At 41.9% G+C, this 22460-nt stretch overlaps 2 protein-coding genes across 2 annotated transcripts; both read right to left on the bottom strand.

The window, feature by feature from the left end:
• Positions 1–1485: 1485 nt before the first annotated feature.
• LOC139442660 (uncharacterized) lies at positions 1486–8015 on the bottom strand. The gene is made up of 2 exons (XM_071223519.1): positions 7930–8015; positions 1486–3814 (listed from the first exon to the last, which is right to left on the bottom strand). The coding sequence occupies exons 1-2, from the start codon at positions 7987–7989 to the stop codon at positions 2906–2908; spliced, it is 969 nt and encodes a 322-aa protein (XP_071079620.1). The 5' UTR covers positions 7990–8015; the 3' UTR covers positions 1486–2905.
• Positions 8016–13232: 5217 nt separating this feature from the next.
• Positions 13233–21787, bottom strand: LOC139444093 (uncharacterized). The gene is made up of 3 exons (XM_071225000.1): positions 21775–21787; positions 18293–19316; positions 13233–14969 (listed from the first exon to the last, which is right to left on the bottom strand). Exons 2-3 carry the CDS (start codon positions 19292–19294, stop codon positions 13233–13235), a joined length of 2739 nt encoding a protein of 912 aa, XP_071081101.1. The 5' UTR covers positions 19295–19316; positions 21775–21787.
• Between the last annotated feature and the right edge of the window lie 673 nt (positions 21788–22460).

The following is a 22460-nucleotide window of genomic DNA, read 5'->3' as shown; positions in this document are numbered from 1 at the left end:
CCACACCCACACCCACATTACACACCCATACACACATCCAAATTGCACCCCCACATCCACCTTGCACATCCACATCCATCTTGCACACCCACATCACACTGACACCCATATCCACATCGCACACCCACACTCACATCCACATTGCACACACACATCCACATTGCACACACACAGATCCACATTGCACACACACATCCACATTGCACACCCATATCCACATCCACCTTGCACACCCACATCCACATTGCACACACACACACACATTGCACACCCACACCCACATCCACATTGCACACCCACATCAACATTGCACACCCACATCCACATCCACCTTGCACACCCACATCCACATTGCACACCCACACCCACATCAACATTGCACACCCACACCCACATCAGCATTGCACACCCACATCCACATTGCACACACACTTACATTGCACACCCACACCCACATCCACATTGCACACCCACATCAACATTGCACACCCACACCCACATCAACATTGCACACCCACATCCACATTGCACACACACTTACATTGCACACCCACACCCACATCCACATTGCACACCAATATCCATATCCACCTTGCACACCCACATCCACATTGCACACCCACACACTCATCCACATTGCACACCAACATCCACATTGCACACCCACATCCACATCCACCTTGCACACCCACATCCATATCGCACACCCACACCCACATTGCACAACCATACACACATCCAAATTGCACACCCACATCCACCTTGCACATCCACATCCATCTTGCACACCCACATCACAATGCACACCCATATCCACATCGCACACCCACACCCACATCCACATTGCACACACACATCCACATTGCACACCCATATCCACATCCACCTTGCACACCCACATCGACATTGCACACCCACACCCACATTGCACAGCCACACCCACATCCACATTGCACACCCACATCAACATTGCACACCCACATCAACATTGCACACCCACATCCACATCCACCTTGCACACCCACATCCACATTGCACACCCACACCAACATCCACCTTGCACACCCACATCAACATTGCACACCCACACCCACATCAACATTGCACACCCACATCCACATTGCACACACACTTACATTGCACACCCACACCCACATCCACCTTGCACACACACATCCACATTGCACACCCACACAAACATCCACCTTGCACACCCACATCATCATTGCACACCCACACCCACATCAACATTGCACACCCACATCCACATTGCACACACACTTACATTGCACACCCACACCCACATCCACATTGCACACCCACATCAACATTGCACACCCACATCCACATCAACATTGCACACCCACATTCACATTGCACACCCACATCAACATTGCACACCCACACCCATATCCACCTTGCACACCCACACCCACATCAACATTGCACACCCACACCCACATCCACCATGCACACCCACATCCATATTGCACACACACTCACATTGCACACCCACACCCACTTCCACATTGCACACCAATATCCACATCCACATTGCACACCCACATTCACATTACACAACCACACACTCATCCACATTGCACACACACATCCACATTGCACACCCACATCCACATCCACCTTGCACACCCACATCCATATCGCACACCCACACACACATCCACATTGCACATTCAAACTGCACACCCACATCCACATCCAACTTGTACATACACATCCCCATTGCACACCCACACCAACACCCACGTCCACATTGCACACCCATATCCACACCAACACCCACCTTGCACACCCACATCACATTGCACATCCACATCCACCTTGCACACCGACATCCACACCCACATCCACACCAACCTAGCACACCCACATCCACATCCACACCCACATCGAAATTGCACAACCACATCCACATCCACACCCACATCGAAATTGCACACCCACATCAACATCCACCTTGCACACCCACATATTCACCAACTCCCACAATGACATCCACCGTACCCAGAACACCACACACATACACAACCACAACAACATCCACACTATCATCAACATATGATTTTTATTATAGTCAAGACCCACTTGTACATCTTCGTCCACATCCACATCCACATTGCACAACCACATCCACATCCACCTTACATACCCACATCCACATCCACCTTGCACACCCACATCCATGCAATCATCAACATATAATTTTTATCATAGTCACACCCACTTGTACATCCACATCCACAGTGCACACCCACATCCACCTTACACACCCACACCCACATCCCAATCCATATCCACATTGCACGCCCACATCCCATCCACATTGCACACCCAAACCCACATCCACATTGCACACACACATCCACATCCACCTTGCACGCCCACACCCACATCCACATTGCACACCAACATCCACCTTGCACACCCATATCACATTGCACACCCACATCCGCATTGCACACCCACACCCACATTGCACACCCACATCCACCCTGCACACCCATATCACATTGCACACCCACACCCACATCCACATTGCACACCCACATCCACATCCACTTTTCACACCCCTATCCACATCCACATGGCACACCCACATCCACATGCCACACCCACATCCGCATTGCACACCCACATCACATTGCACACCCACATCCACATTGCGCACCAAGTTCGACATCAACCTTGCACACACACACACACACACACACACATCCACATGGCACATCCACCTTGCACACACACATCCACCTTTCACATCCATATCACATTGCACACCCACATCCACATCCACATTGCACATCCACATCCACATTGCACATCCACATCCACCTTGCACACCCACATCCACCTTACACGCCCACGCCCACACCCACAGTCACGCCTAACTTTCAAAACAATCAGAACGAACCGTGAGTCTGTCGTGGTATTCTTCCCCCAGACATGTCTTCTCGCTGTGTGGCAAGTCCCTATGTTCCTCTTCAAACTGTAACAACCCCGTCAGTGCCATGAACCTCAACGTACGAGTCTGGGGTTGAACACAGCACGAGGTAGATATGTCATCTTCATTGCAAATATGGCAGAATATATTCTGATAACCCCAATTAGTGACGTGGCTGTAGGCATGACAGGCGGCCTCGATAGAAGCATTGTACGTCTTCCAAATACCTGTCACATTGCACTCAGAAATTGGTGACATTTCATGACATTTTCGGGTCGAAATGTTTTGTGGCACACGGTATTCAAAGATGCACAAAGGTGATATTTCTAACAAGTCAAATATAGCCACTGGATCAGAAACGTTGCTGATTTCCTCTGGAAACTGTTCACATGCAACACCTATGTCCCATGTTTGAAAATCTTCATAACCATGGCACTGTGCACAATATTTGTTTCTAAATGTTAAGGACGTCACATTTTCTCTTCGAAGGGAAACTGGCAGCTGGTTGGAAGTGATGCATTTTCTGGAAAGTTCTTCCGAATAATGTTTATCACCAAGCGAACACTGTGTCACCACATAGATCTGTATAGCCTTAGAATTGCCTTGAGAAAACGCTACACATTCTAGGTCGTACTTGCCTTTGCCAATGTACAGATCGGGGCAACAGTCGCCGAAGTCCCTACACTCAGCGTCACAGGAACAACGTGTGCAGATGCTATCGCTTGCTGGAAACGGGGTCATGATATCTGTTTCAAGGGTCGACAAACATCTTGATTCACAATACTTTGTTTCGTAGCTCAAAATTAGTGATGTTAGATTTTCACCACTATCAGCTGAAATTCCCTGGGTGTTCTGAAAATATAAACACAGCAAATATAGTCAATGGTCGAGCGAATACAGCCAGTTGAGGAAACCGTTATATTTAAGTGAGTTTTGTTTAACGCCGATTTGAACAGTACTTCAGTAACATCACGGAATGACAGCTTAACGTGAGAGGAAAGCCCGAAATGATGCAGGTCTTCGACTTTTACCACTTTGGTGAAACTCACAATATGGTTCTGACAAACCTAAAAACATATTCAGGGCGAATCTTGGATTCAAACTTAAATGCAAAGGATTACTTGGACTTCTGCTTGATTTGAATGGCGACTTCAACCGGAAGTCGGCTACATTTTCCTGAAGTTTTTGTCGTGATGAATGCTGCACTCCCAGTATTATAAATATAACACAGCATGGCCACTACTGCCACTGTTTGTTGTCACGCGATGCCGTGGCGAGATGTAAGAAATGTATTGCGAAGTAATTTGTGAACAGAGATCAGCAAAAAAAAAAAAAAAAAAATTTGTCATGGAAGGATTTGGGAAATAAAAGCGTCTTCGCGGGGTCACATCATCATTGTTAACGAAGGTTTGGAAGCCATTGCTAGGCATTTGGCTATTTACGTTTACGCTGTTGTTACTTGATGCACAAACTCGAGATTTCACCTGAGAATTTCTTATCATAACGTGTTTACACGCCTACAAACGAAAAGTCTCGTGAAGACAATGACTTAGTGTGGTCTAACTCGAAAACAGAAAAAAATCCCAAATATAGTGTAAATGAACCAGAAATGATTCTGTTCAATGCTACAGCAAATAAATGAAAAAAAATGCAAATACATGTATCGTATTTACAATCGATAAATGTTATGTGTATAAGAAAAGGCGATATAGCCATTAAATATACTAGTATCCATATACAGAGAATCTAGAACAGGAATATATCCATTAATATCAACATAAATGAGCATCGTGCCATAAATATACTGATGTACAAGAAACGTGTTCGATTTGTTGTGTATTTGAAATATTCCAATATTTAAATAATTTATACAGCATCTCGGGATATTATCCTTCATGTCTGCTTCTCAACTGAGCACGTGAATTGTTTCTTTCGGGTGTTTCAGATTGGTGTCAAGTCTGATTGGTCAACTGAGCTAGCACACATGATGTCAACCGAAACTTATGTCCAAACGAACAATGCCTCCTTGCCGAATGGCCACGCATTCCCGCCAACGTCATCGGTCCGTGCTGCCGTGCATTAATGCTCAAGGTGGACATACCCGATATCAACATGACATTATGATGAGTATTCTGACATTCTGACGTTGCACACTTGCCTCGTTATGTGTTATGACTGTGACTTTCATTGTTGACCAGCGTGACTTTAATGGCCTGTCCGTCTGCATGTCAAAGTGTGATGGTAATGACTTTTTGTACACATGATATTAAAAGATTGCTTTAATGAAATATACCAATATGAATTTTCTGTATGGTTATATTTTTCTTCTATAACCTTTCAAACACTTGGTATCGTTTCTTTTGGACATGAGTGTGTGTTTTAAAATTCCATTGAGTCAGAAGTATTCCCTCATTTCGCCTAATTTACACCTATACGATAGGTACAAGTAATTAGGCGATGTGAGGTTTCTGTGTTTGACAAATTAGGCGATATGGGTATTGGAGAGCCCATTTCCGAATTCTTGAGAGTTTTCCTTATTCATAATATAACATGAGGTATAAAATTAGCAATGTGAGTATTTCCAGTCCCGAAAACTGAACAAAGACATAGACATTGATCACCATTTCGAAATACTTTAACATTTGTACACAATAGTCATATTTGCAGAGTTTACTTTTTTATTTTAACTATATATAACTGCGGGAATGCTGTCTACCCTGGTATTCAATTGTCAATCTGATCCTGGACCACCAGGAGAAGGGAACTGGCTCTGCGGGAATGCTGTCTACCCAGGTATGTCAATTGTCAATCTGATCCGGGGCCGCCAGGAGAAGGGAACTGGCTCTGTGGGAAAGCTGTCTACCCTGGTATTCAATTGTCAATCTGATCCTGGGCCGCCAGGAGAAGGGAACTGGCTCTGTGGGAAAGCTGTCTACCCTGGTATTCAATTGTCAATCTGATCCTGGGCCGCCAGGAGAAGGGAACTGGCTCTGCGGGAATGCTGTCTACCCTGGTATGTCAATTGTCAATCTGATCCGGGGCCGCCAGGAGAAGGCAACTGGCTCTGTGGGAATGCTGTCTACCCAGGTATGTCAATTGTCAATCAGATCCTGGGCCGCCAGGAGAAGGGAACTGGCTGTGTGGGAAAGCTGTCTACCCAGGTATGTCAATTGTCAATCTGATCCAGGGGCGCCAGGAGAAGGGAACTGGCTCTGTGGGAAAACTGTCTACCCAGGTATTCAATTGTCAATCTGACCCAGGGCCGCCAGGAGAAGGAAACTGGCTCTGTGGGAAAACTGTCTACCCAGGTATTCAATTGTCAATCTGACCCAGTGCCGCCAGGAGAAGGAAACTGGCTCTGTGGGAAAACTCTCTACCCAGGTATTCAATTGTCAATCTGACCCAGTGCCGCCAGGAGAAGGAAACTGGCTCTGTGGGAAAACTCTCTACCCAGGTATTCAATTGTCAATCTGAACCACGGCCGCCAGGAGAAGGAAACTGTCTTTGTGGGAAAACTCTCTACCCAGGTATTCAATTGTTAATCTGACCCAGTGCCGCCAGGAGAAGGAAACTGGCTCTGTGGGAATGCTGTCTACCCAGGTATTCAATTGTCAATCTGACCCAGGGCCGCCAGGAGAAGGAAACTGGCTCTGTGGGAAAACTGTCTGAAATCGGCACCCTCCTTGTTGCGAGATCAAGTTGTTGAATCTTCATCCATAAGACCTGAGTTTAGTAAAAGAACTCTACAAGGACAGGACTACTCCTGCGCCATGACTGTGGAATATATATTTTTTACTGAAAGCCCAGGCAAGTCTAGATCTTACTAAACCAAATCTAGTTTCTTTGATAGAGAGGAAAGGTTCTTTATAAGAACAAAATATATTTGAAAGAAATGTTTTCATTGATTAAGTCTAGTACAGGATTGAGGACAGCTCTTTCTAGCCTATGTGGAAAGTCTGAGGCTTCAGGTTCAGATTGGCTTTTTCTGCTTCAGCCTCCGGGAGTTGTAATACCGTGAGGTATGTTGTCTGAGACTTGTTAGCTCGTTTTCGAAAGGATACGTAAAACATTGTACTTAGGGATGTATGGTGTAAATCTGAAGAAAGGGTGGAGGGGAAGAGTACAATGTGTCCTCCGCATACAAGGATGTCTGCTTCACACAACAGTTCTAGATTCCCTTTCGTGGTGAAGATCATATTTCTTGTCGTTACCTCTATGGTCAGCTGCCAGACATGGCTGGCCTGTGTCAGTAAATACGTTTAGATCTACTCTTAGGAATGCTGGTAATCGTCTTCTGGCGTCGCGTGAACTCGAATGTTGGAAAGTACAAGAAGTATTTCTCAGGAATCACGTTCCTCCTCAGAGTTTTTTGAATTGATGTTGTCTCGGTACCAGCACGGTGAAGACGTCTGGACTTGGAAGATAATCACATCATACAGATACGCAGCTGAAGGGTGGTTGTGTTCTGGTCCAGTCATCAACATCCGATCGTCTACGGTCTGGATAGTCCGTTTCAAGTCAGCTTCAGAGCACCGCCAGTAGGCCATCTCTTCTTACAGCCTGATGACCCTGTATCTGTACCAGCCATTGTAAGCGTGACTGCCACTCGCATCAGATAAGAAAGACACTCCTATAACAGCGTTCGTCATTCCAGAAAATGTCATGTCTCATTATGAGTGAGTGAATATGGTTTTACGCCGCTTTTAGCAATATTCCAGCAATATCACAGCGGGGGACACCAGAAATGGGCTTCACACATTGTACCCATTTCGGGAATCGAACCCGGTTTTTCGGCATGACGAGCGAACGCTTTAACCACTAGGCTACCCGACCTTGTCTCATTATGAAAGTACCCCATCTAGTTACTTGGCCTGGCGGAGAGAGGGGTTGTGATCCAGCTGGACCTATTTAGAGCTGTGCCCAATTTAGCTTAGTGGCGTAATATTTTAGTTGTTAGAGTCACTTACGTGGTTCATGCCGTCTAAATTCAGGATCACCAGCATTTGCAGCAGGATATTCACCAACATTGTGTTTTTCACCAGTATTTGTCTGAATATTCTGAAATATAAGTAAAAGAAAATGCAGTCAAAATTGCTGAAGGAAGCATCATTTTGAGTTTTGAGTCAATTGGTAGTCATATCATGTTTGAATCATGCTATTCCTACAACACTGTACTCGTTATGTAAACATCATGAAAGAGCGTCTGCCCTGAGAGTGGAATGTCGGTGGTTCGATCCCCGGTCGCGTCTTACCAAAAGACGTTATATGATGGTACTTGTTGTTACCCTGCCAGTCACCCGGCATTAATTGGATAAAACAAGGACTGGTCGGCCCAGTCAGTAAACTGTATTAAACTGCGCACCGAATGGTATCTAAGTGGACAACCACAAACACGAACATGGATGCACGTCGCTTTGTAAGTGCAATAAACTTGAACCGACATTCAACCCCATTTCACATTTAACCTTGGTCACTCGTGTTAGATCTTGTCTGGAGACTAGATATTCAGCTACAGATGCAAAACCAGATATTTTTAAATTAAAACTATGAGCCTAAATGAAAAAATGAAAAACGCCCTTTCATCTATGAAATTTTAAACAAAATTTCCAACGATATGAAAGATAATTATTTTCGAAACAAAGTTTTTCCTACCCCTCTTATATTATTGATTGGCCACACTTAAACGATTTACTCTGTGGATACGTACCTCATTAAATAATGTAACGTCCACAACAAAATATTTCCCTGAAAAGCAATTCCTTCTCTGTGAAGCTTTTAACGTGTGCCAATCAACCCTCGTATTTAAAGCGTATAATGACGGGTACTAGAAGATACGGTTATAATTGGTCTTCAGCAACCCATGCTTGTCGGAAGAGGCAGCTAACGGTATCGTATGGTCAGGTTCGCTGACTTGGTTCATGAATATCATTGTATACCAACTGCGTAGATCGTGATTATTTACTCGAATATTTACAGATCACCTTCACTGAGCTAGAATAGCGCTGCGTGCGGTGTTAAGCAGCAATGAAACTAACGCAGAAATAATTTAATACAGAGTACTCACTGAAATGTGGACAGGCGGTGAAATATATGTCTTCTTTCACAGCTACACAAACAAATGCCCTGACGCAGTAAGCTTGATACGTGAACTTCAATATGTCAAGTGCGTTATTCTATTTCCTTGACGCTATATCCCGTTGTCAGAATTTCGGGTCACGTTTATTAGTTAAAGAAAACAGAAATATAACCAGGAATCTGTTCATATCATTTCGTTCTGACTCGTCTGTGTTACATAAAAATACCAGATATTTACCAATAATAGCGACAACACCCTTTATTTGCTAAAAGCAGGGTCGTCTGTACGATTCCTATTGGTCGTGGTGGCATCTCTTGTCGATATAATATAACAAAAGTACATAGAAATGAATAAGTGTTCTTTTCTGTATTTGTGTATCGATAAGATTAATATCAGTCAAACATCATCATCCATATTGATCTGCAATGGGACAAGTATGGCATTTAACGTCGCTCATAAAGAGATAATACATATGTTTTTGTACGACAGTTGGTGTCTCGGTTGGGGGAGGCTGGTATCACGGAGTAAATGCTGTGTGTGTGTGTGCGTGCGTTCGTGCGTGCGTGTGTGTGTGCGTGCGTGCGCGCGTGTGTGTGTGCGTGTATGTATGTATATGTATATATATATATTTACAAACATACAGCTCATCTTTGGACTTTTGTTTTTTATATGCGTGAGTGTGAGTGTGAGTGAGTGAGTGAGTGAGTGAGTGTGTGTGTCTGTGTGTGTGTATGTGTGTATGTATATATGTATATATATATATATTTACAAACATACAGCTCATCTTTGGACTTTTGTATTTAATATGCGTGCGTGTGAGTGAGTGTGTGTATGTATGTATATAGATATATATATACATATATATATATATATATATATATATATATATATTTACAAACATACAGCTCATCTTTGGACTTTTGTATTTTATAAGCGTGTGAGTGAGTGAGTGAGTGAGTGAGTTAGTGAGTGAGTGAGTGTGTCTGTGTGTATGCTGATGTCGCACTGATATATAAGTGATATATAAGTGTTGAAACTGAAACAATGGGAGAAGACGGAAGCAAACCAGCGTTCATCCGGAGGGGAAGGAGGGAGGGGGTGGGTGGGTGGGTGTAGTGGGTAACGAAAGCAATAGCGATTTCAAACACACCCGGCGCAGTGATGACTTAGCATTACACAACTGTCACAAGACTTTTGCATATCACGCGTGACCGGACGTTTTTCCTGTTTGTAAACAAATGCACTTATTCTGACATCAGAGCAGTCCGGTTTTATGTAGCCTTTCAGTGCGATTTACAGATTGTAAACAAAAAGATATGCTAGACTTACTACAATTGCGACAGTGACGCGTATACCTATACACATCAAAGTGACCGTGTCGCTAGCTGCAAAAAAGGTGTTGCATCTCTTCACGACGATCCGTACCCCCATCGTAAACAAAGGATTCATCTGGAAATGGAAAAAAAGTTATTCATGTTTATGATATTTTCTCAATGAAACTTCACCATTTAATGATATACACCAAAGAAATTAATTAAGCACCCCCTGGTTTTGCGACCATATCTATCCAACAACAAGTTATCATTCGCGTCAAGCCTGAGCTATGGTGGAGAATTAATAGTATTGCGTAAGATGAAACTTCACTTATGAAACCACAGAGAATGATGCAAATTCAATATTTTAATAGGAGTAATAACACAGTTGTGATGGCACTGTAATTGATCAAAATTGATAACCACAAAAACTAAGGATCTGGGAAGTTCCATGATCAGTTATGCCATATATGAGTCATGCATGCCAATTATTTTCCAACAGAGTGCCTCTGACAGCCTCCTGCGTGCCATGGTTATTTGTGCTGACTAAACAATCGCATAATTGCCGCTTTATATACCCTTACTTGCATCAATACCAAAGTGCTTTTCTTGAAACTCAAGGGTATCATCCTTCACGTTCATATTCTGTGTTTGGTCGACACAGTCAGTTATTTTCATGACTGTACTCGAGATCGACAACCATTCTATGAATGACTAAATGAAACATCAATTTTCATAAACGGGTATATCACGTACTGTCCTTTATTTTGTCAGGGGGTGCTTAATTCATTTCTAGGTGTATACATATATATATGTATATATATCGGTGTATATATAGGTGTGTGTGTGTGTGTGTGTGTGTGTGTGTGTGTGTGTGTGTGTGTGTGTGTGTGTGTGTGTGTGTGTGTGTGTGTGTGTGTGTGTGTGTGTGTGTGTGTTAATGTGTAGAGCTTTGAAAAAGGAAACAATGAAAAATATATGGTAATATATTGAACAGCTGCGGAAGAGGTACTAGGTTGACCGAGAGGAGGCTAAGCTTTAACATTATGACGATAATAGATGTATGTCTTGATAGGATGGACATTTGTCAGGAGTATAATTTACTACATTTAGTTTGAGTCTGTGAGTGAGTTGGATTTTACGTCACTTTTAGCAATATTCCCGCAATATCAGAGCAGGGGACACCAGGAAAGGGCTTCCTAAACGTCCCCATGTGGATACTCGATACCGGGCCTTCAGCGTGAGGAGGGATCGCTTTAACCACTAGGCGGTGATAATAATTTACTAAAACATCGACACGAAGGGATAATAAAATCTTATTCAATCCTTAATTTGTCGAACACAGCAAAGTTTATTATATATTCGCTTTTATATTTTCAGGACATTCGTGTGGCACAAATTGCTTGAACAGATCACCGTCTCAAGTTGTCAGTCACTAACAGTGTTCTGTGTAGAACAAATATTTTATTTCAATGGCTTGTGTTTCTTTTTCAACTTTAAGCTTTAAGTAAGCAGTATTTTTGTATTGAGTTGAGATGAGGTTAAATTGGGTTCAAGTCGCGTCCAAGATTATTGCACTTATATAGCGGCGTGCATGTACGTGAGTGTGTTTGTGTGGCTGTTTGTACTAGTCCGGACTGATGCCGATTTATACTGTTTGCTCACTGAGATACCATGCCGCAGTTTAAACATGAATACCCCACACAGACACAGTATACTGACTCCGAGCCGACCAGTCCTTGTTTTAGCCCCTTAATGCCGAGCGCCAGACAGGCTAACAGAAAGTACCATCTTTTAACGTCTTACGGTATGACGCGGCCAGGGATCGAACCCCGGACCTTCCGCTCTCTTGGCAGACGCTGTACCACAAAACACGGATCCTCTTGGTATTCCGGGTCAGAATAGATACGCAGTACCGCATGCTGGTAGCAAGAGCCGTCTTAAATGGGGATGGGATGGCCAGGTTCTTAGCGGTTGGTCTTTCCTTCTTTCATTGAAGTTATGTTTTCCATGTAGACCTACCCTCAAAAGCAGCTCCATATGGAAAGGGGGATAACCCCTTGAGTAAATAATAAAACAGATTTTCATTCACGTTACTTTATTTCATCCGATCAAAAATTCTTTAAAAAATCAACGGAAATTTATGTAAAATTTGTTTTAAACAATTTACATTTCGTACAAAAGTCCATTAAGCGGGTGATAAACAAGAGAGGCCTCGGACACACACACGCCTCTCTACCTACATCTAACTGATGATATCAACATGCTAACCAATAAATGTGTGAAATACACACTACAGAATGGAAACATAAGTGAAGTAATGAAGTTATATAAAGGGTTTTCGTCCCAACATAGTGGGCACAGGTGGCCCAGTCGCCTAAGGCGCCGCAATTCGCCGTGCTTGTGCACCCAAGGAACTTATGATCGTGGGTTCGAATCCCGGTTCAACCCGGTTTTGTTTCTAGGTTTCTCAGCACAATACCCAAGCTTGTAGGGTTCACCAAAGTGGTAAACGTCTGAGACCTGCATCACTTCGGGCTTTCCTCCCACATTAAGCTGACACGCCGTGATATATCTGGAGTACTGTTAAAAGCGACGTCAACACCAACTCACTGACTCGAACAATAGACCCTCGATTATCCAGGTATTATGTCCTTTTATGTTATGAATACCCAGGATCCCATTCGCCACGAAAGCTTCGTTTCGGAAGTGACGTCACCGTCTGCATCTCTCTTATCACTTACTTTGCACAGGATTTCTCTCGATCATGACTGAAATCTTATTGGAAGGCTATTTTTAGCTGCGGGGGTTTCGAATACGGTTCAAACAAAGCAATGGCCGCGAATGGACTCAGCGTGTGTACCGTATGACTTATCACGCATTACACTGATGTTACGATTGAATCGGACGAGACTTTCGATGTCCCAGAAATAGTGTATGAAGTTGGCCTCTGCCGTTCTACTCGCTGTTTTGGACAACAACGACGAAGCATCATTTTATAAACACGCTTGTTTAACACAAAGCTCAGGAAGATGAGGACACCTTGCCCCGCTGCTAGGATCACAAATACGTATTGAAATGCTTCAACTGAAAATAATGAGCCCAAAAGACCAAACACCCACGAGAGACCAGTGGCAGAGGATAACTTTACCAAATTAAGAATGACCTTTGTTTCTTTCTTTCCCACCCGGGCACGATCAGCTGACGCCCGTCTAAGAGCTGCGACTGTGCATACGAAGAACGCCCCCGTACAGACGACGGTAAAGACGGTTGGGGTACCGAACGCTACCAGAGTGATGAGGCCAGGATTGAGGAAACAATTTGCATGGCTGTCACTGTACCCGATGGTGGACTTACGAGATAGGAAATAATTCGTAACAATGGTTATGGCAACAATAACAGCTGGGGTCAAGTAGGAAAATACTCCATATTTCAATAAGATTATTCTTTTATCGTCTGATAGTTTAACCGATGACAAAATGTTGCGAAAAACACGAAAAACGTGAAATGTGCAGACATTCATCCACGCAAATGTGACCATCCAAAAATAGTGTATCAGTACGCCCATTATTTTGCATACGACGCGATTCTCAATTGCGCCTGCGCCGAAAAGAAATAGTCCCTGTGCGAGGAAAAGAGAACTCATCAAAAACATGAGGTTGCAACCTGGCAAGGTTCGTAACGCTGACAGCATGGCGTAAACAAGAAATGATAAGGACAAGAAGAACATGCTAAAAACTAAAGAGATAACTGTTAGAATGGTTAGAACGTCATATCCTTGCTCAGCAGTTGATCGCTTTTCCCCCATGCGTTCTTCGTATCTCTTCCTTAGATCTTCAACTGTAGAGAGACATACCAAAATACCTAGCTCTTCAGTAAGAGTATAATTGTCCCCTGATATAAAAATATTACTGTCTTCAAGCATAACACTGTTGTTCGAAAAGAGAGTGTAATTTGATTGAGGATACAACACCTGTGCACAGTTTCGCTTCACGTACTTAGATGAAAAGTGTCTAGAAAAATTAAAAGCATCTGCATCCTGAAACACAAACTCGGTGGGAATTGTAGTATGGCGAGTCTGTGGTAGCATTGAGTCATATACAGAACGGTAAGTGATATTACTACCCTCAACAGAAATAGAAAATTCTTCAAAAAGCAGATTTGAGAAGCTTTCAAAGAAATTAGCATAGTCTTCCCTTGAATAGGATGCGTAGAGATCAATGTCTATCCTGGAGATGATGTACTGTTCATCTGGGTGTGATATGTTCCCATGACAACCGTCGTCACAGACAACTTCATCATTTGTCGTATGATGAAGAACGTCTTCGGTCTTTGCTCCATGGACAAGCGATGAGTTCTCCCAGTACAATCTGACAACTAACTTGTGAAGATGCCAGCCGTTCAGCCAACCTTGCAATCTGTAGTAATTCTGAAGTTCCCCAGGCAACGGGTTCAATGTGTCATTTCTTAGGTGTAGATGATCACCGTGCACAGGAATGAGGTGTAACTGGACAAAATACTGCAGAGAAAAAGGACGGTCGAGCAGGCCCGTCGGAAATGTGCATTCTCTCTTGTGTAGCTGGTAGAATGGTGGACACAGGATCTTGAGACATCGGTCCTGAAATTTGGAATTAGGAATGTCAGACACCATTTCATTTAGTGAACCCATTTCATCGAATACCGTATTTTCTCGATTAAACTCAAATAAACGTCGGGGTCTCAATGAAACGCCGTGTACTTTTAATGCAAGGAATTCTCCCCATTATTTCCTTTAGAATTGAACGCCGTGGGTAAAGAGTTCCTGAAAGAAATATGCGCCCGGGCATCTAATCGAGGAAATACAGTAGTTACGTAATGGACTAAATGTAACGACACATATTATTTCAACACAAAGTAGTGTAACGCCAGTGATGAAACCAGATTCTTAAATGTCAGCATCATGGTATGATATTCCACCTGTACAGGTTCATTTGTTGTTGTTGTTGTTTTGTTGGTTTTTTTGGTGTTTTTTGGGTTTTTTTTTTGGGGGGGGGGGGGTTGTTGTGGGTTTGTTTTTTGTTTTTTTGGGGGGGGGGGGCTGATTACATGCAGGGGGACGGGGACGAACTGTTTTATGTAATGAGACATCCATGTGGATATGTTGACTACTGAGCAGACACGTATCATGCACATGACACAGTAAATAACTAGTAATCGTCAGTTCTTTGTAAATATAGAACGCCAATGCAAGAGAATAAGCTGTCTTGATAATCTGCCAAAACAGATTCCATTTGACGTAAAGGGCAAAATAGATGTGAACATTATATGAATGGTCCACTGAATATCAATGACGACACCAGGTCTTCGCGAAAAGGGTACGCATGTCCTGTCCTACCGGTAGCCTAAGCCTTTTACACAATTTTCATTAAAAAATAACTAAATATTTATTGCCTGACGCCTCACATCTGTACTCCTGTCATGCGACGGTCGCCTGTAAATAAACCAGACACAACAGTGACACGATAGTGCATTTACTGATTTTGTTGAAACTAATGTAAACGATCTATTAATTTTGTACCAGTTCAGAGATTCTGCTGCTTAAACATGTCCACCGCGATCTCAATAAGATGGATCTCACTTTCATACAAACAACGCAGTACTGTTTAAGGAAATATTTAAGAGAAACAATTTCTTTCAACACATGTATGTTACAAAATACTGAACATTTTTCAAAGTATGTTTGACACGACTTTTGATTCAGAAAGCAGACAAAAAACGATTAAAAGTGTTATCATAAACTTCAAGGGCACTTAGACAGTTTGTACGGCCAGAAACCAGATTAAATACGATTTAGAGTATGTATCATAAACTTCAGTGACACCCAGTGAGCTGGTACGGACTGTTATTGTGTTGATATATTGCATAAGTTCCCCGGGGTATTCTGGAAGGTCAAAGTAAATTATGTTTATCGTACGAGGCGACACGGTGACTCGTCGAACACCGAAGGCCTGGGACGTTGCTCATAGTATCCATCACTGGTTTATGAATTTACAGGCCGCTGTCATTTAACTGACATATTGCTGAGTGGTGTGCTGAATACGATGGTAGGTTTCTGTTTCTAAAAAGCGACGTTATAACAGTGGACTCGGACTTAAGATGGTTGCCATAATTTGCTTGATGGGTCACGGGTTGTCCGGTCGTCTAAATTGCCGCAATTCGCTGTGCAGAGTTGCGTCCCTTTGGAACATCAAATCTATGATCGTAGGCTCGAATCCCGGTTCTCCCTGATAATGTTTCTAGATTTGTCAGCACCATACCCGTGGTATGAGACCTACATCACTTCAGGCTTTCCTTCTGATTCTAGCTGATACGTCATGGTATTAATTTAAATGAAATACCATTCAAAGCAGCGTTAAACACAATTCACTCACTGATTTGTTTTTTTAAGATGGCGATTACATTTTGCTCACATAATTGTGCGAGTTCCCTATTAATAAAAAAACCGACTATTTGAGCATGATCCTAAGTACCATTAAACTCAACCAACGCCAGAAAACTTACTTCAGCTCAAGAAAAATTCTCGTTTCTTTTTCGTGTTTGAATTTCGAGGTATATTATCTTTCTTTATGCTTAAATAGCCTAAAATGTGTTTCCCTTTCACGCACTAGGTGTAAAAAGTATAATTTCTCATTTTGTTTTACTTTCGCACAAGGATATTGGTTAAATAAGGGGCACGTTCTAAGGATTGAAATCACTGATTGACCTACTGGATTCGAGAACGCTCTTATTTATATTTCCTTCATTTCATTTTGCTTTCATCCTTCACATAGACCCATGTACATTATTCGTGCTCTATGTTGGATGATATTGATGCTTCAAACAATGGTGTCCCCAAATTCCAATCTTAATGGAAGTATGTCCTCCACGGCAGCCATATTGAAAATATCATCTGTACCCATTACCTTTCTTGTGTAATATTGATACAGTTGATACAGTATATGACATGTCAGATTTAACGATTTTGTGATTGTCTTGAAATTTAGGACAACTTTGACCAATGACCTTCATGTACCGCAGTCGCTGAAGAAAACATAATGCTGTCCCTTAGTACCCGGTAACTGAATGACCATATAAAGGAGAATGTATGTTGGGTAGAAACCTCTGTTATTGAATATTCTTGTTGACCTTTAGATCAAATGATGCAAATACTATAACTTAAGGTGAGCTATACAACCTCGTGGCTATAGGTGTATTTAATGCTGATGTTCTCTTTACGTTAGGGTTAATGAATATCCAAGTGAAATATGAAAATACAATCGCTATCCCACTTGTCTGTTTTATGTAAGCGTGTAGTTTTTCAAACGTCTTCACAAATCTGGTAATGCATATATTTACACAAAATAAGGTCATAGTCGGATGTTCTCAAGTCAAAACACACTACTTTTGTCTTAGAGTCGATCCCATATTTTAACGTAGTGACTTACTATATTAGGAGGGAATCTTTCAAAGGCATTTAGAAGTGATACACATAAGGAAGAGAATTTATGAGAGCATTTATATACCTTGCTGAAGATAATCACCTATCAGCGCCAATTATCTGTTAGTTTCTCTTGTTAAGTTTCCACCTTTCGTTATCTTAGTACTTTTGTTGTTCTTACATGTACATATATATGCTCTCTGCTCTCGTAGCATCCATTCGCCTGATGATATACTCCGAAACGTTGTGTTCCTCATAATAAAGAAGAAGTTGACATCCATAAATTCTCTTCCTTCCATAAATTCTCTTCCTTATATGAGGATGATTTTACAGTACTGCATCCGACATTCAAAGATATTCAATTGACCGGATTTGAACGAAAGAGTTTGTTCCCTTTGTCTTAGCAATGCCGTGGTCGTTGACAAGAATTGGTACATTTGAAAATAAACTTTTGATGCTAAACCTTTTAGCATGATTGTACTTACTGTAAATATGTCATCATATTCTTCCCTCGGACATTTAGTCCTAGGCGTTGTTCTTTCAGCTTGGTCTTCCTCAAACTGCAGTATTCCCGTCAACGAAACTACGTGAAGAGGGCCATTAGCAAGATAAACCTCAAATTGCATATTTTCGTTCTCGTTACAAATGTAGCAGAAGACATTCCTGTATTGGCCCATGAAGACATGAGTATAAGCGTGACATGCAGCTTCAATATCAGAATCAGAATCTCGCCAGGCTCCTGTAACATTGCATTCTGATACCAGAGACTGCGCTGAACATGACCGAGTTGAAATGTCTTTGGGTTTCTTTTGGCCAACCTTGCAAACTTGAGATTTCTGGAGCCTTGTAAAGATATCAGCTGGATCGGAAATGTCGCTTATCTCATCTGGTAAATCTTTACATGATATATCAACAGTCCATGGTTGAAAGTCTTCATATCCATGACACCGTGCACAATATTTATTTCGAAACGATAGTGATGTCCGATTTTCCCTCCCAGAAGAAACCAACACTTCTTCGTCGTAGTTTAGTCTGCTGAGGGTATTGCATTTGCTGGAAAGTTCCTCCGAGTAGTTTTCATCGCGTGGCGAACATTTTGTCACTACAATTAATGATATTGATGTACCTGTTGCCGAAGTGATCTCCTCACACTGAAACTCATAGTCTCCCTTACCAAGATACAGATCGGAACAACAGTCACCAAAGCGTCTGCACTCGGAATCACAAAAGCAAGTGCTGCACAAATAGTCAGGGGGAGGTGCAAGTGTGTCATTTGGAGAAGGTAGAAACGTTCTTGCTGGAATAGAGTTCGGGGAATCTTCAGAGCGAGGTGTTGTTGTTTCGAGGCAGCGTGATCCACAATACATTTCTTCGTATCTCAGGATAAGTGAGGTTATGTTTTCGTTGACGCTTGAATCACCAGCTCTTACAGAGGGGCACATAAGTATCCACAGTTGAAGTATGTTCAGCAGCATCTTCAGCGCCATTGTTGTCCAGGCTGGTACTGTCCTGCATAAGAAACAATGTTGTCAGAGGGTAATCTCTTTTCCTGGAGACAATATATAATGATTTCAGTTCTGCATTTTGTATTTACACATTTCTTCTTCTTTCACCATTCAAGATTAAGGTCGAGATGTAGTAAAGATATTTTTTCTGTGTTTAGTAATTTTAACCGTTCTTAACAGATCGCTCATTCTTTGATAAGGAGATATTTCATACTGTTTACATAAACATATGTCTTTGTGTAGTATTTTATAAGCTGTAACAACGAAGTCAGGGTTGACATGTGGATATCAACTTCTTTCTTTGAATTTCTTTCAGTGCGCTATGTCGGTGCATTTGCTGGTATATTTATCAAGCAATTGAAGTTTGTTTGATAAAGGGGCCCAGCATCTGTACCGACACATCGCACTGAAAGAAAGAAGTTGGAAGTCAACTCTGTATTCATTATAAATGACACCGTGCTGGGGGAATTAGCTCTTGTGCTGCCAATAGTCAACTTTCCCTTCATGTCGAGCAATATTCCAGCAGATCCAGTCTTTGACAACTTTTGAAATTCCAAGGAGCGTCATACGAGTCTTGTTCAGAAGCTGTTTAATCAAGGTTACAGCATTCAATGCCTCAGATTACATCTTAATCCCCCATTGTTTAATGGATACTCCCGACTCACTGACCGTACTGTAACAATAGGGACCGACAAAGTGGACTATTCCACTACATCAATGGGTAAGGTGTTATTTATTTTGTACGTGTACTGATTTTGGCATGCAGTTATTATGACATGTAGTTGTTTTGACAGGTAATCCCCACCACACATACTTTTACTCACTTTAAGAGATGGCTTAACATTGAACATATGGGAAACTGCGAACGATATTACAGGCTTTATGCTAAACATAAGATTTGGAGTAAGGATAAGAATTTATGGATGAACAACTTCTTTATTACAATTAAGAGTGACGTTTCGGTGTAGGTTCTTGTAATAAAGAAGTTGTTCATCCATAAATTCTTATCCTTACTTAGTACTCCAACTTCTAAATGCCTATCAAAGAAAATAAGATTTGGAGTTCTGGTTTTCGGCAAATTTGGCCGACTTAAACATCTTAAAATCTTAAAAATTAAAATGTTAAATCACCATTTTTGAAAATACGAAAGCTATTTCTTACAAAATGCAAAGTGTTCGTATGGAAGAGTATCTGCCAATCTGGCAGGAATGTTAATTGGGAAATAATGTCAACGTACGTATTAAAGATTTGTATTGCTGCAAAAGCCGCATCTTCCCGAGGCAAGTGAGTTAACTGACTATAAAAGTCCAGTTTCAACCCTTGCCGAAATAGGCTGGTATTATTGAGTTACAATTTGGCTGAAATAACGGCTAAAATGTCCAACAAAGTAAACCTGTCAAAAAACGGCTTGTGTGTCCTTTTCAGGCATGAGATATAAACCAGTTTTTATATTACAATGAAGAAAGCATTTGTTATATGGGTAAATGTTTTATCTGTTTACACCATTTAGTTTTGTATCGTCCCTCATAACTTTATATGAGTGGCGCTGAATGTTTTATGTATACACTTTTATTTTATGCATGTTTTTTTTATTTACAGCCGTGAGACGAAAAAAAAAATTTCCGTCCTTCTGTCTGACAAATGTTGAGGCAGGATAAATATTTAACATTACCCTGTCATAACCATATGGGTCGTCAGTCTAGAAGTGAGTGTTTATGAAAAAAAAGCTCTTTCAATTGAACGGCTTCTAATGTTAACGGTTTTGCCTCTATGCAGACGTATGTTGTGCCCTTAAACATACACTGGTCCTAAATTTTACAATATTGATGAGTTATAATCAAATCAAGTGGTACTTAGGTCCACCATTTGATATGATGGGGTGCCTGGGACAATAAAATTATGTAATTTGTTTGTTTGTTGTTTAACGCCGCACTCAGCAATATTCCAGCTATATGACGGCGGTCTGTAAATAATCGAGTCCGTACTAGACAATCCAGTGATTGACATCATGACCATCGATCCACGCAATTGGGATCAATGACATGTATCAACCAAGTCAACGAGCCTGACCACCCGATAAGATAAGCATGGTCGCCTTTTACGGCAAGCATGGGTTGCTGAAGACCCATTCTACCCCGGATCTTCACGGGTCCGCCATCTATTGATAATTACAGCAGTATAGGGGGCACAAAGGGGGACACACTGTACCCGTGTGGAGGACTGGAACCGAACTAAAAAACTACCCTGACGCCAAACACTTTATCCACTGCACAGCCTCATCGCCAATATATAGTACAAGACAAAGCTACAACATCCATTAACACAGATGCTTCCTCAAAAATAAAACAAATGCTTTACACTAACCGAAAGGCCAGATTATATGTTCTAAAGTTCCAAAGAAAGAAATTTTGCTTAAAAAATATAATGAATTTGTAATACATCATACTTTTGAAACGACCTACCTTTATCTCCTAGTGAAGGACAGCGCGATTGCTCAGGTACGGTCGGCGTTGTTGTGCGTACTCCGTGCAGGATCTACTCCTATATATATCCGCTGTCTGGAGTTTGCGGGAGTCTTCTTTGGTTCCCGCTATAATGCTGAAAGTCCGCTCCCAGTATGAATAAAATATCACCCTAATCAATATTAAGCGTGTTCTTAACCGAACATTTCTGCAATATAGCTTTCTTTGTTTCCTATATTGAACTCATTTGACAAAGAAGTACGTGTTCCAAGGAAGGCGTTTTATTACTAAATCGCATGGTAACCCCCAGTGCACGAGTGACATACGAGGTACCACTCACATCATTAATCACATCGGCCCAACTAAAACACTTATAGACTTCTAAACTCGGTGGCGGCCCTGCTTCCAATATAAAATGATATAAAAAAATCCGAAATACATTTTCCACCGACAGTGTTGTACTCACATAAACCCATTTTGGAACATTTCGAAACATAATTCTTTTCTTGCGTCTTGTTCTCAAGGCTTGGAGGTTATGCTAGACGTGCAAGGCGACCAAATCCGGCTCGGTGACTTGGTTGTTTGGGTGGCTCGTTAACATAATCCTCTGGTTTGCTGTGCCTGACTCGATTATTGCAGGTCGCCTATATGTGATTGGTTCATTACCTTGAGATCGACCTTTGTGA

Source organism: Haliotis cracherodii, unplaced genomic scaffold, assembly GCF_022045235.1.
Source record: "Haliotis cracherodii isolate W230 unplaced genomic scaffold, xgHalCrac1.p SCAF_5, whole genome shotgun sequence".
Lineage (NCBI taxonomy): Eukaryota > Metazoa > Mollusca > Gastropoda > Lepetellida > Haliotidae > Haliotis > Haliotis cracherodii.
This window is presented reverse-complemented; position numbering and strand designations above follow the sequence as displayed.